At 39.5% G+C, this 11668-nt stretch overlaps 1 protein-coding gene and 1 long non-coding RNA gene across 4 annotated transcripts in view; both read right to left on the bottom strand.

The window, feature by feature from the left end:
• lamp2 (lysosomal-associated membrane protein 2) overlaps positions 1 to 11668 on the bottom strand; it is an 18683-nt gene that overhangs the window by 1076 nt on the left and 5939 nt on the right. The window contains exons 7-9 of one of the 3 annotated variants that reach the window (XM_019874785.1): positions 10487 to 10541; positions 10226 to 10396; positions 1830 to 2258 (exon numbers count right to left, since the gene is read on the bottom strand). In XM_019874785.1, the coding sequence (XP_019730344.1) occupies positions 2116 to 2258; positions 10226 to 10396; positions 10487 to 10541 (369 nt within the window). In that variant the 3' untranslated portion in view covers positions 1830 to 2115. Of the gene's footprint in view, positions 1 to 1829; positions 2259 to 7024; positions 8005 to 10225; positions 10397 to 10486; positions 10542 to 11668 lie in introns of those variants that run through there. The other 2 variants (XM_019874788.1, XM_019874787.1) reach the window with 2 other exon arrangements.
• Positions 247 to 660, bottom strand: LOC109518747 (uncharacterized). Its single transcript, XR_002168814.1, has 2 exons — positions 516 to 660; positions 247 to 364 (listed from the first exon to the last, which is right to left on the bottom strand). It is a non-coding gene; the product is annotated as an uncharacterized LOC109518747 (long non-coding RNA).

The following is an 11668-nucleotide window of genomic DNA, read 5'->3' as shown; positions in this document are numbered from 1 at the left end:
TAGTTGCGCGCGGTCGAGATCCGCGCCGCTCGAGAGAGGAGCGGATGTACAGTCGGTGGCCTCCACTGAGCACGAGCACAAAGGGGAGGGGGTGGAGGGAGGTCAGTGCGAAAGACTGTCAGTGCACTCCTCGGCTGAGTAGCACACACACACACACACACACACACACACACACACACACACACACACACACACACGAGATAATAAAGTTAGTGCTGTGGATTAGTGGGGGGAAAAAAGCTTGGGAGGAAAAAGAATGTTAAAAATCCTCAATGTGGTTTGAAGAAGCACAGATCCGAGTCTGGAAGATTATTAGATTTCCACAGAGAGAATCAACAATGTGATAATTGACAAGAGAATTAAACTGAATTCTGTTCACACATGCATTAGAGGACTCATTTGATATGTTTTGGATTTGTTTTTGTGGAAAAGTGCCACATGTGAATGTAAATAAAGTGCCTGAATGCTTATTGTGAAAGGAGAAATAACACTCTTGCTACACAAAAGTGAATCACTTGTAGACTAATAAGAGTGGTGTGAGAGCATATTTCAATCACATATTTAAGATTTTCAAAAACACAACAGGTTTTTGCAATATTTTCATAAGGATTTTACCATGTGTAATTTATAGCTATGACATTCCAGAACAAAATTCCACCTGTTGCTGAACCTAACCCCTAATTCATAAATATTATGAAATATGTATGATATATATTTAAATATATTCATATAATTATATTATTACTGTTCGGAAAAACTGACGTGCTGCAGAAAAAGTGAGGGTAGTTTCGGAATCAGTGCAAAAAATAATCATACAGAAAAGCTTGCATCCCTGATTTTTAAAAAATGGACACATTTGTTGAGCAGTATAATCACAATAGAAAATACAGTAGCCAACAACCACATAAAGCCTCAATTAAGCATTTATGAAGACAAATATGAATGCTTGAGAAGTGCTGGCAGGTGGATATTGTCTATACAGTCTGCAACTTAGTTTCAATGCAATTAGTGAAGCTTAGCATCGCTACAATAGAAACACTATTCAATTGGCACAAATACATAGTCGTTCACAATGATTCGAGTTAAATGTTATGTTATGCTAAAATGCTAATTTAAGACGTTTTAGTGAGAATACTGCAGATTTTGGCAAGGGGATATCTTTAAAGCCAGATGGTTGAGCTAATGTGCTAACAGGAGGTTATGTATATTTTACATACTATACGTTAGGATATTTGAGTGGATGTCTGCGATTTAGGCTACGGTTACACAGCAGTTACGCCCAGTTTTAATTTTTTTGTTGAATTGGATTTTTTGTGTCCATGTTCACATTATAAAAATAAATGTGACTGTGAATACGTGGCCATAATTTAACACGCATGCACCCAAAAAACAAAAAACAACAACAAAAAAAGAAAACAAAAACACTGCGCCACTTGGTGCAGTGTTTACGGAAGTAAACATGGGGGCCTCATCTTTTGATCATCTCATATGAACTGAATAGCAAGTTGGGAGGAGGTTGAAATATTTTGGGGATATGAGACAATGCTTCTCCATCTCTTCATGTGAATAGAGCATTAGTTTCACTACAATTGCCCATTAGGCTAAGCTACATGTCAAAACAATGAAAACTACACTAACCGTCAGAAGAGTAAATATTGCAACCAAGTGGCACAAATATATAGCGGTTCTTAATGCTTTGAATGAACAATTATACTAACATACTAATCCAAGCTGTTTTCATGTTTTTGTTTCAACACGATGAGAATACTGTAGAGATTCTGGTTGTCAGTCACAATCTCAACTGAACTGAGACTTAAAATTATATTTTAAAATTTTAGGAGCAACCCAATGGAGAACTTAATCGAGTCAAGGGGCCCATAAATACTTCCTTCAATTACATAAAATCATTAAATGCCAAGGTGCTACATTAGTTTTTAGTTTCCCACGAGTGGTATGAATCCCCAAATTTCAAATGGTCCATGAAGAAGCAGGAAAGAAAAGCGTGTATGAAGAGTAAAAGCTAACATCAAACAATAATGCTAATGCAGGTGGAGAGAGAGGAACACAGGTGATTCTCTTGATTACAAACACCACCCATCCAAAAACAGGACAACTCTAGAAAGACTCGTAACCGCTGGCCATGTTTCTCTTTCTCCCGATGAAGTAGGCCAGCAGAACGATAAGAATGAGAACAAGCAGGGCAACGCCGACAGCTACGGGAACAAGGAAGCTCTCCGAGTCCGTCTGGCATTCCTCAGCTAGATGAAAGTGAAGAGAGAAAAGGTCAACATCTTCATGGAATAAGGTGGGGTGAAGAACGGGTTAGTACTAAGGTAGTAGGCTCTACAGTCTAACAAATAAAACATTTACTCAGAAGAGCCAGGACAGCAGCACACTTTTATTTTCATAAACCTCCAGATTACTAAAACCAACATGTTTGAAACACTTTATAATCCAGTTTGTGAGAGCAAAACAAAGCAAGAAGGTTACACACATAGAATCCCTTTTGTTGAACATAGGAGGAGATGCTGGGGGTGGGGTGTGGGGGGAGAGAAATAATAAACCTCATGGAAGTTAATACTTGTACTGAGCAAGGCACTATTCTCTATTGGTTGATGTGGCAAAAAGCTGGAGAGTAACAAGGCTCCAATTGTTCAAACACTCACACAAGGTCCTGGGGGAAGCAACGTGAAGGAGCACATTTTAAAATGGGGAGGAAAAAAAACAAAAAAACAAACAACAAATAATCATCAGACTTGCTGGCCCAGTTGAAACATACAAAGGTGTAGTCGGGGCACACTGAAAAGATGAAAATCCAATGAGAATATTGTCTCAGAATTATTGGGGGTGGGTGGGTTATTTGTAATATGATGGGAGAATTAATGACATGAGTATAAATTTGTAATACAAAGAAAAAAATTATTTTATGTGATACATCGGTGCATGGAAGAGAAAAAAATCTGACATTTTACATTACCGGTAGTCATACAGGACAAAAAAAAAGTAATTTGAGAATCAAATCCTAATACTTGAAATAATACGTGAAATTATGTCAGTTTTTGAGACTAAAGTTGCAATATGACAAAAATGTACGGTTAAAACACTGCAAGGTGACAGTAATTTACGAGAATAAAGCTGTAACACATTTGAGAAAAATGTGATTTATGAAAGTTGTAATGTAAAAAAAAATGGTGCAATTTTGCAAGAAAATTGTCTTAATATGGCAAAAAAATGTAATTGGAAATATTGATGTCTGAGTAGTTTTAATATGCCAACAACAAATTAAACCGAAATAATAAATTGAATATAGGACAATAATTAACTGTAAAGTTAGAGAAAATGATCATTTTTAAGATAATGTGACATGCCCAAAAATATTTAACACCTTATAAAATGTATATAATTTACCACCGTAATATTTAACTTCCTTCTCATAAAATAAAGGCTTTTTGACTTCTAAGTTTTGGACTTTCTTTTCAGCACGGCCCAAATACTCCTTTGTATACACAAGTGTCACACTGGATTGATATTGTCGCAATAAGACAAGGAAATGGGGGGTGGAAACACACACACACGCACAAACGTTAAGCTAAGGCTCTGACATGGCTGCAGTGCATGTTGAGGAAAACGACCTTCGAACAGGAAGTCAAGGAGGGGGTGGTGCTGAGCGCTTTCCACACCAAAATGGTGGAACTCTGCAAGGAGAGCCAGTTGAAAGCTTCACCTGCAAATCTGAAGTCATCCAGGAAGTGAGGCAAGAACAGATGTGCAGTAACAGCAAGTGTGAACAAGTCAAGAAGAATTAGCCAATCAGAATGCTGCCCACATAACTTAGCGAACTTCTTGCGCATCTGTATCTTCAATTAGGATTTGTCAGTGACCACCAACATGACCATGTTACACATTTTAATTGAGGAGCACCTGCAGCCTTCAGAGCCTGGATCACAACACAATTATCATGTGACACAATTTCCAAATACATATGCCACCCCCCCCCCCCAAGAAAAAAAGTTAAAGAGCATTTTAGTGCATTTACATGAAAAAAAAATCCTCAAATGAAACAATACCATCCCTTTTCAGAACCTAGTGTCTCAAACTATTACGGAAGAAAAGACTCTTCGGATTGATTTTTCTGACTTGTGCAAAGTGTTACAGACCCTTTTGAACAGAAAACGCTATGACATGTCTCCATGCGGGACCGAAAAGTGATGGTGTTGGTTTTACTTGACACGTCATAACGTCTTCTGAGGGTGTGGGTGGGGACAAAAAGGTCTTTCACAATTGTGGAATCGGGCGTTTCTCCCGCTCTGCAGGGGCAAACACTGGCTAAAGCTGCTTCGATATGCGTCCCGAGTGGTGCACACCTTTCACCCCTTAGTGAATGATTTAGCTTAACAACTTTCATTTTCTGCGCTTTGGTGAAAGATTTGCATCTGAATCCTGAGAAATTATTCAGCATCAATAAATTCAATCATTGCAGGGGTGGGGAACGTTTTCTTCCAAAATTTTAGAAAGTAACTACATTTTGAACATCTGTGGGTGAAACGTTTTGGAGCTTTTTCAAACAGTTCCTCTGAGGGTTCATTTGTAGACTTGGATGGCAGGCCAAAAACAGACCACATGACATTGGTTCCCCATTCCTGGATTATTGAGATGATGGAAAAATATAAATCAAACTAAATCAAAGTAAATGAATATAATGTGCAAGGGATGAAATCATCAGGCAAACAACATGGAGTGTCGGCAGAGCAAATGCAAAATTGCCAGAGTGTAGTTGAAGAAAGTCCCCCAGCGGTGTGATATCGTGTGGTACAGGTGCGTCTCAATAAAATTGAATATCGTGGAAAACTTTTTCAGAAGGTATCCCAAAATTGACTGATTTGAATGATTTTTGAGATAGAAATTGGCACTCAAAATTATTTTGTGTTGAATAATTATGTTCACTTTTTCAACTCCTGAAATAATGAACTTTTTTTTACAACATTCAAATTATTAAGATACTTTTATATGTCTGCAGTCTGACATTATGTTGACATGTGATTGGGGCCAACACGTGGATGTTGCATTTGCTCATTCACAAAAACAAAAACAAATGAAAAACAAAGGAACACAAACACAGGGAGCAGACAAGTTTGGTCCTTGAAGGGAACACTACCACATTATTGTCTCTGCAAACTCTCAGAAATGCTCTGTGTGCCTATTTAACACACAAAACAACTTTCTGATTTCAATGGAAAGGATTTGAGTTGTCGGGAGCCAATCGAGTTCATTGCACATAAATCCAAGGACCAGGCTTGGGGGACCCCTGTCATATGTTGTGACTGATTTGTAAAGTGGCTTCTCAGAGGGTCTGATATCCAACATAGGTCTTTCTTCGACCAATCACGTATGCGATCACAACAATGAGAATCAAGCCAGCCAGGGCAGCGCCGACAATGATTGGGATTAAGATGCTGGTGTCGTCCAACGGACACTCATGGGCTGCAGACGAAAAGAGAGTCAGTCAAACACAGATTTCTGCCCTGTGTGTACTCACTTCACTATGTTCTCAACTTGTCATCAATGTTTTCCCAAGAAGTACCAGCCAGGTGATATTTCTAGCCTTTTTTTAAAGGCAGTCATCTGCTTGTAGGGTTAATGAAAGTGAACCAAATTGCCACTGGGTAACAGAGCAACACTTGAAGGCTGCAACTACACTGCAAGGGTCAAGCAACAATTCCAATTTTTCCTCTCAAATGGCATGATTGGGATGTGTGTCATGGCAGCATAAGGGGGTGAGAAAAAAAAATAATTTGACAGATTGGAATCAAGCCCCTTTGAAAATTGATTAAAAAAATATACATTGAATAGCTCCAAATTCAATTGAATACAGGTGCTAAGGGCTTAATCACTTAGATTATTTTTTTCTTTGTAGTCAACGTTAAGGTGATGACTGTTGAGTCTACATTAGTTCAGTAATTATGTCCGAGTTTTTTTTCAACCATGAATTTGCTGTGCACACCTTTGGCTCCCAATACAAAATCGCTCATTCACTCATTTCACTGCCGTAAGGTGCACCGGCCCTATGCCTTAACTTGCTCATCCAATCACATTCGGATACCTTTATGGCCTTGCAGATAGTCAGAACTTGTCAAACTAACAGCAGTGCACTTAAAACTGCAAAGTCACTACTCTACTGTGTACAGTTATTGACCTATAATTTTACTAAATTACAGCTTTACAATAATAATGTATTGAGTCAAACTTTCAGTTGTGTTATGTGGATTGTTGCAAGAGTTTTAGAAAACCCGAATGACTGTGAGACAACGATGGTGAAGTGGGATTTTTGATTGGATAGGAGAGTCAAGGGTGCGACCGTGTGCCTGCCGGATGAAGGCTTGAGGTAAAACACTGGCTGTTAGCAACATGAAGCATTCATTTTCACAACAAATTAACTAGTGTTTGTCTTTGTTCAGTTTAGGTTGTTTATGATCTTGTGCTAGCTGATGCCTTCTCACAAATACATATGCCACCCCCCCCCCCCAAGAAAAAAAGTTAAAGAGCATTTTAGTGCATTTACATGAAAAAAAAATCCTCAAATGAAACAATACCATCCCTTTTCAGAACCTAGTGTCTCAAACTATTACGGAAGAAAAGACTCTTCGGATTGATTTTTCTGACTTGTGCAAAGTGTTACAGACCCTTTTGAACAGAAAACGCTATGACATGTCTCCATGCGGGACCGAAAAGTGATGGTGTTGGTTTTACTTGACACGTCATAACGTCTTCTGAGGGTGTGGGTGGGGACAAAAAGGTCTTTCACAATTGTGGAATCGGGCGTTTCTCCCGCTCTGCAGGGGCAAACACTGGCTAAAGCTGCTTCGATATGCGTCCCGAGTGGTGCACACCTTTCACCCCTTAGTGAATGATTTAGCTTAACAACTTTCATTTTCTGCGCTTTGGTGAAAGATTTGCATCTGAATCCTGAGAAATTATTCAGCATCAATAAATTCAATCATTGCAGGGGTGGGGAACGTTTTCTTCCAAAATTTTAGAAAGTAACTACATTTTGAACATCTGTGGGTGAAACGTTTTGGAGCTTTTTCAAACAGTTCCTCTGAGGGTTCATTTGTAGACTTGGATGGCAGGCCAAAAACAGACCACATGACATTGGTTCCCCATTCCTGGATTATTGAGATGATGGAAAAATATAAATCAAACTAAATCAAAGTAAATGAATATAATGTGCAAGGGATGAAATCATCAGGCAAACAACATGGAGTGTCGGCAGAGCAAATGCAAAATTGCCAGAGTGTAGTTGAAGAAAGTCCCCCAGCGGTGTGATATCGTGTGGTACAGGTGCGTCTCAATAAAATTGAATATCGTGGAAAACTTTTTCAGAAGGTATCCCAAAATTGACTGATTTGAATGATTTTTGAGATAGAAATTGGCACTCAAAATTATTTTGTGTTGAATAATTATGTTCACTTTTTCAACTCCTGAAATAATGAACTTTTTTTTACAACATTCAAATTATTAAGATACTTTTATATGTCTGCAGTCTGACATTATGTTGACATGTGATTGGGGCCAACACGTGGATGTTGCATTTGCTCATTCACAAAAACAAAAACAAATGAAAAACAAAGGAACACAAACACAGGGAGCAGACAAGTTTGGTCCTTGAAGGGAACACTACCACATTATTGTCTCTGCAAACTCTCAGAAATGCTCTGTGTGCCTATTTAACACACAAAACAACTTTCTGATTTCAATGGAAAGGATTTGAGTTGTCGGGAGCCAATCGAGTTCATTGCACATAAATCCAAGGACCAGGCTTGGGGGACCCCTGTCATATGTTGTGACTGATTTGTAAAGTGGCTTCTCAGAGGGTCTGATATCCAACATAGGTCTTTCTTCGACCAATCACGTATGCGATCACAACAATGAGAATCAAGCCAGCCAGGGCAGCGCCGACAATGATTGGGATTAAGATGCTGGTGTCGTCCAACGGACACTCATGGGCTGCAGACGAAAAGAGAGTCAGTCAAACACAGATTTCTGCCCTGTGTGTACTCACTTCACTATGTTCTCAACTTGTCATCAATGTTTTCCCAAGAAGTACCAGCCAGGTGATATTTCTAGCCTTTTTTTAAAGGCAGTCATCTGCTTGTAGGGTTAATGAAAGTGAACCAAATTGCCACTGGGTAACAGAGCAACACTTGAAGGCTGCAACTACACTGCAAGGGTCAAGCAACAATTCCAATTTTTCCTCTCAAATGGCATGATTGGGATGTGTGTCATGGCAGCATAAGGGGGTGAGAAAAAAAAATAATTTGACAGATTGGAATCAAGCCCCTTTGAAAATTGATTAAAAAAATATACATTGAATAGCTCCAAATTCAATTGAATACAGGTGCTAAGGGCTTAATCACTTAGATTATTTTTTTCTTTGTAGTCAACGTTAAGGTGATGACTGTTGAGTCTACATTAGTTCAGTAATTATGTCCGAGTTTTTTTTCAACCATGAATTTGCTGTGCACACCTTTGGCTCCCAATACAAAATCGCTCATTCACTCATTTCACTGCCGTAAGGTGCACCGGCCCTATGCCTTAACTTGCTCATCCAATCACATTCGGATACCTTTATGGCCTTGCAGATAGTCAGAACTTGTCAAACTAACAGCAGTGCACTTAAAACTGCAAAGTCACTACTCTACTGTGTACAGTTATTGACCTATAATTTTACTAAATTACAGCTTTACAATAATAATGTATTGAGTCAAACTTTCAGTTGTGTTATGTGGATTGTTGCAAGAGTTTTAGAAAACCCGAATGACTGTGAGACAACGATGGTGAAGTGGGATTTTTGATTGGATAGGAGAGTCAAGGGTGCGACCGTGTGCCTGCCGGATGAAGGCTTGAGGTAAAACACTGGCTGTTAGCAACATGAAGCATTCATTTTCACAACAAATTAACTAGTGTTTGTCTTTGTTCAGTTTAGGTTGTTTATGATCTTGTGCTAGCTGATGCCTTCTCAGATGGCCAGTCGTATTGCACTTTGTTATGTTTGAGGATAGACTTGCACATTTTATTAGTGTCCGTGCAACTAGTTTTCTTTTTAATAGAGTATTTCCACACGCATGAGGCACTGCTGCTAGTTTGCGGTGCCAACCAAAGCCACGTGTTGCTTTCGGCAAGATCTGTTGTTAAAGCCAAAACATGATAGCCAATTACGCTCCTTCAAACTATAATCGTCATTGCGCGGTGCTAACATCGAGTCAACTAGTTGACTGAATTGCTAAAAGGACACACAACTACCTGAACAACACAATTGTATGGAGAGAACCTTTTTTTTTTGTTACGGTAATAAATAAATGGAGGATGTCAGCCCAGGCCAACAAAAATATTATGAACCATTTAATATTTGTATTTTAATTTTTGGCGTTGAAGCTTGTGAAGTGATTGAAGTTTGGGTGTATGCACTTAAAGGTCTTCCATGAATGTAAACATATCTAGAGTGCATATTTTCACTTGAAACGTAGAAATAGTCAAGAAGCTCAAATAGCAGCATAAACAGGAATTGCGCTTTTGGACATGCAGTGTACATCCAGCATAACTGCAAAACTCGACTATACTATAATTCTGTGGTTTTGCTTGACCATGCCAAACAAAACAGAGCATTATTGCTTTGCAGAATTGTTGACACAGCTCTTATTTCGTGAAGGTGTGACTAGTGAAGTGTCAGTGATTGTATACCAAATATTATGAGTATGAATTCTAAATGACCATCGAATTATATGCTACAGAACTCATGAAGTTCATTTCATTGCGTGACCAAGCATGTAACTCAATTTGCTCATTCATTCATTATGTATGACCCACGAGGGCTGGGCGATAATTCAATGTCAATATGTGTAGGGATAGACACTTGTTCAACAGCAATAGAAAATATGTTTGCTAAAATGTTTGATTGGGGGGGAAAGCAAATCCGAGCCAGCATTCTGTATGCCGCAGGCGGAGGCTATAGGATGATGGTCTACAGTAATGCATGGCCTCACATCGCATGAACAACGAATGAATGTTAATGTACCAATGATATTGTTTTGAGGTATTGCATGTTCCACAAAAAGGCATTTATGCTGCACTGCTGGAGGAGAATGGATGTGAATTCCTGTATTCCTCCAGACTGAACAATAATGTGTCTGTCAATGCTGCTAAACGACTATTAGGTGAAGGAGGCTACCTGTACTGAAGACGCCTTTCTTTACAGCAAACGGCTGCACTTGAAGGTTGAAGGTGAAAAGGTTGAGCTGGCTGGTGATGGTGTAGTTCTGCTCCTTGTTGCACATGTACGAGCTGCCCACCGCCGCCTCCCACAGAGTCAAACTGCTGTTCGCCTCAGAGAAGACCACACCTTGAGACAAACACACAAGCCATCATTAGCCTCCTCCTGCTTGGAGAATGTGTTCAATGCGTTTGGGGAAAACAAAACTACTCGTATTACCAGAACTGAGGCTTGCGGTGACATTCACAGCCTGTAGGCGGAATTTTTTGGTGTCCTGTCATGAAACATGAATATTCACATCAGAGACAAGTAACCACATGCGTAAACAGGATGATTAATCATCTTGGAATCACTACATTTCCCCAATGTGAATACACTGCTGTTGACACAGAGAGCTCAACAGACTATTAGTTACAAGGATACTAATCACAACTAAAAGCAGAGTTCTGTCAGAAATTGAGCTTGCCAAAACTGCTTTAGCATTACATTTCTGACAAACTGGTGCATCAGTTGGAAAAGTAGGTTGAGTCATCTAAAAATAAAAAATAAATAAATCAAATAAGTGGGCTTAGGCGTAGAAAAAAAAAGTAGGGTGTTTCCGGTAACCCGACCGACCGAGAATTTCTACGTCGAAAAAAAACTTTACGGTCAGCATTTTTTTCAAACAACCCTCTACATTTTTGTGCAGAGGGTTTACATCGGTGCAAACTCTCGCGATATTCACGTTGAGTGCGTGCGTCGTTTGCCCTGTCGTCTGTCAACAACATTGAAACATGGCGGCGGCCGCGATTTCCGACGACAGTTTAAACCGCGTTTTCTGTGTTACAGTCGCGTGCTCGCACCGTAATGTTAAGAAAATAGCATGCATTGATGTATCGAAAATATATAGCGAACTATTTGATGAACACCACGGGCCGAGTAAAAACCGAGGGCGGAGGAGGAGGACGGAGGAGGCGGCGGCGCGCCCCGGCCCCAGAGTCCGGAGCGGGGATAAAACTAAATAGGCGGCGGCGGCCGCGGAGCGGCGGGTTCAATGTCTTCTTGTTTTATGTTTTATGGTTATTTTGTTTAAATTTTTGATGGGGAAAAACAAAACTTTGTCCGACCTACTGACCCTATGCTGAAATTTCTTGTTACCGGAAACACTATCTTTTTTGTTTGGCCTTACCTTGAAAGAACACCTACCCAATCACAGAAAAAAAACTTTCGTTGAAAAAATACATTTGTCAATTGGAACTGAAAATGGTAATGTCTGAGATGTATTAATTTAACAATGCACGAGTCATTATGGTTGCAATTTGTGTTGCTCTAAGACTACGGTTGCTTGTGGAGGCTCTCAGTCGTACAGGAAAGTTCCATCGTAGAAAGGGTTCTGTCAGTCATCATCTGTACCTGTGGGTA

This window comes from Hippocampus comes, unplaced genomic scaffold, assembly GCF_001891065.2.
Source record: "Hippocampus comes isolate QL1 unplaced genomic scaffold, H_comes_QL1_v1.1 scaffold118, whole genome shotgun sequence".
Taxonomy (NCBI): domain Eukaryota; kingdom Metazoa; phylum Chordata; class Actinopteri; order Syngnathiformes; family Syngnathidae; genus Hippocampus; species Hippocampus comes.
This window is presented reverse-complemented; position numbering and strand designations above follow the sequence as displayed.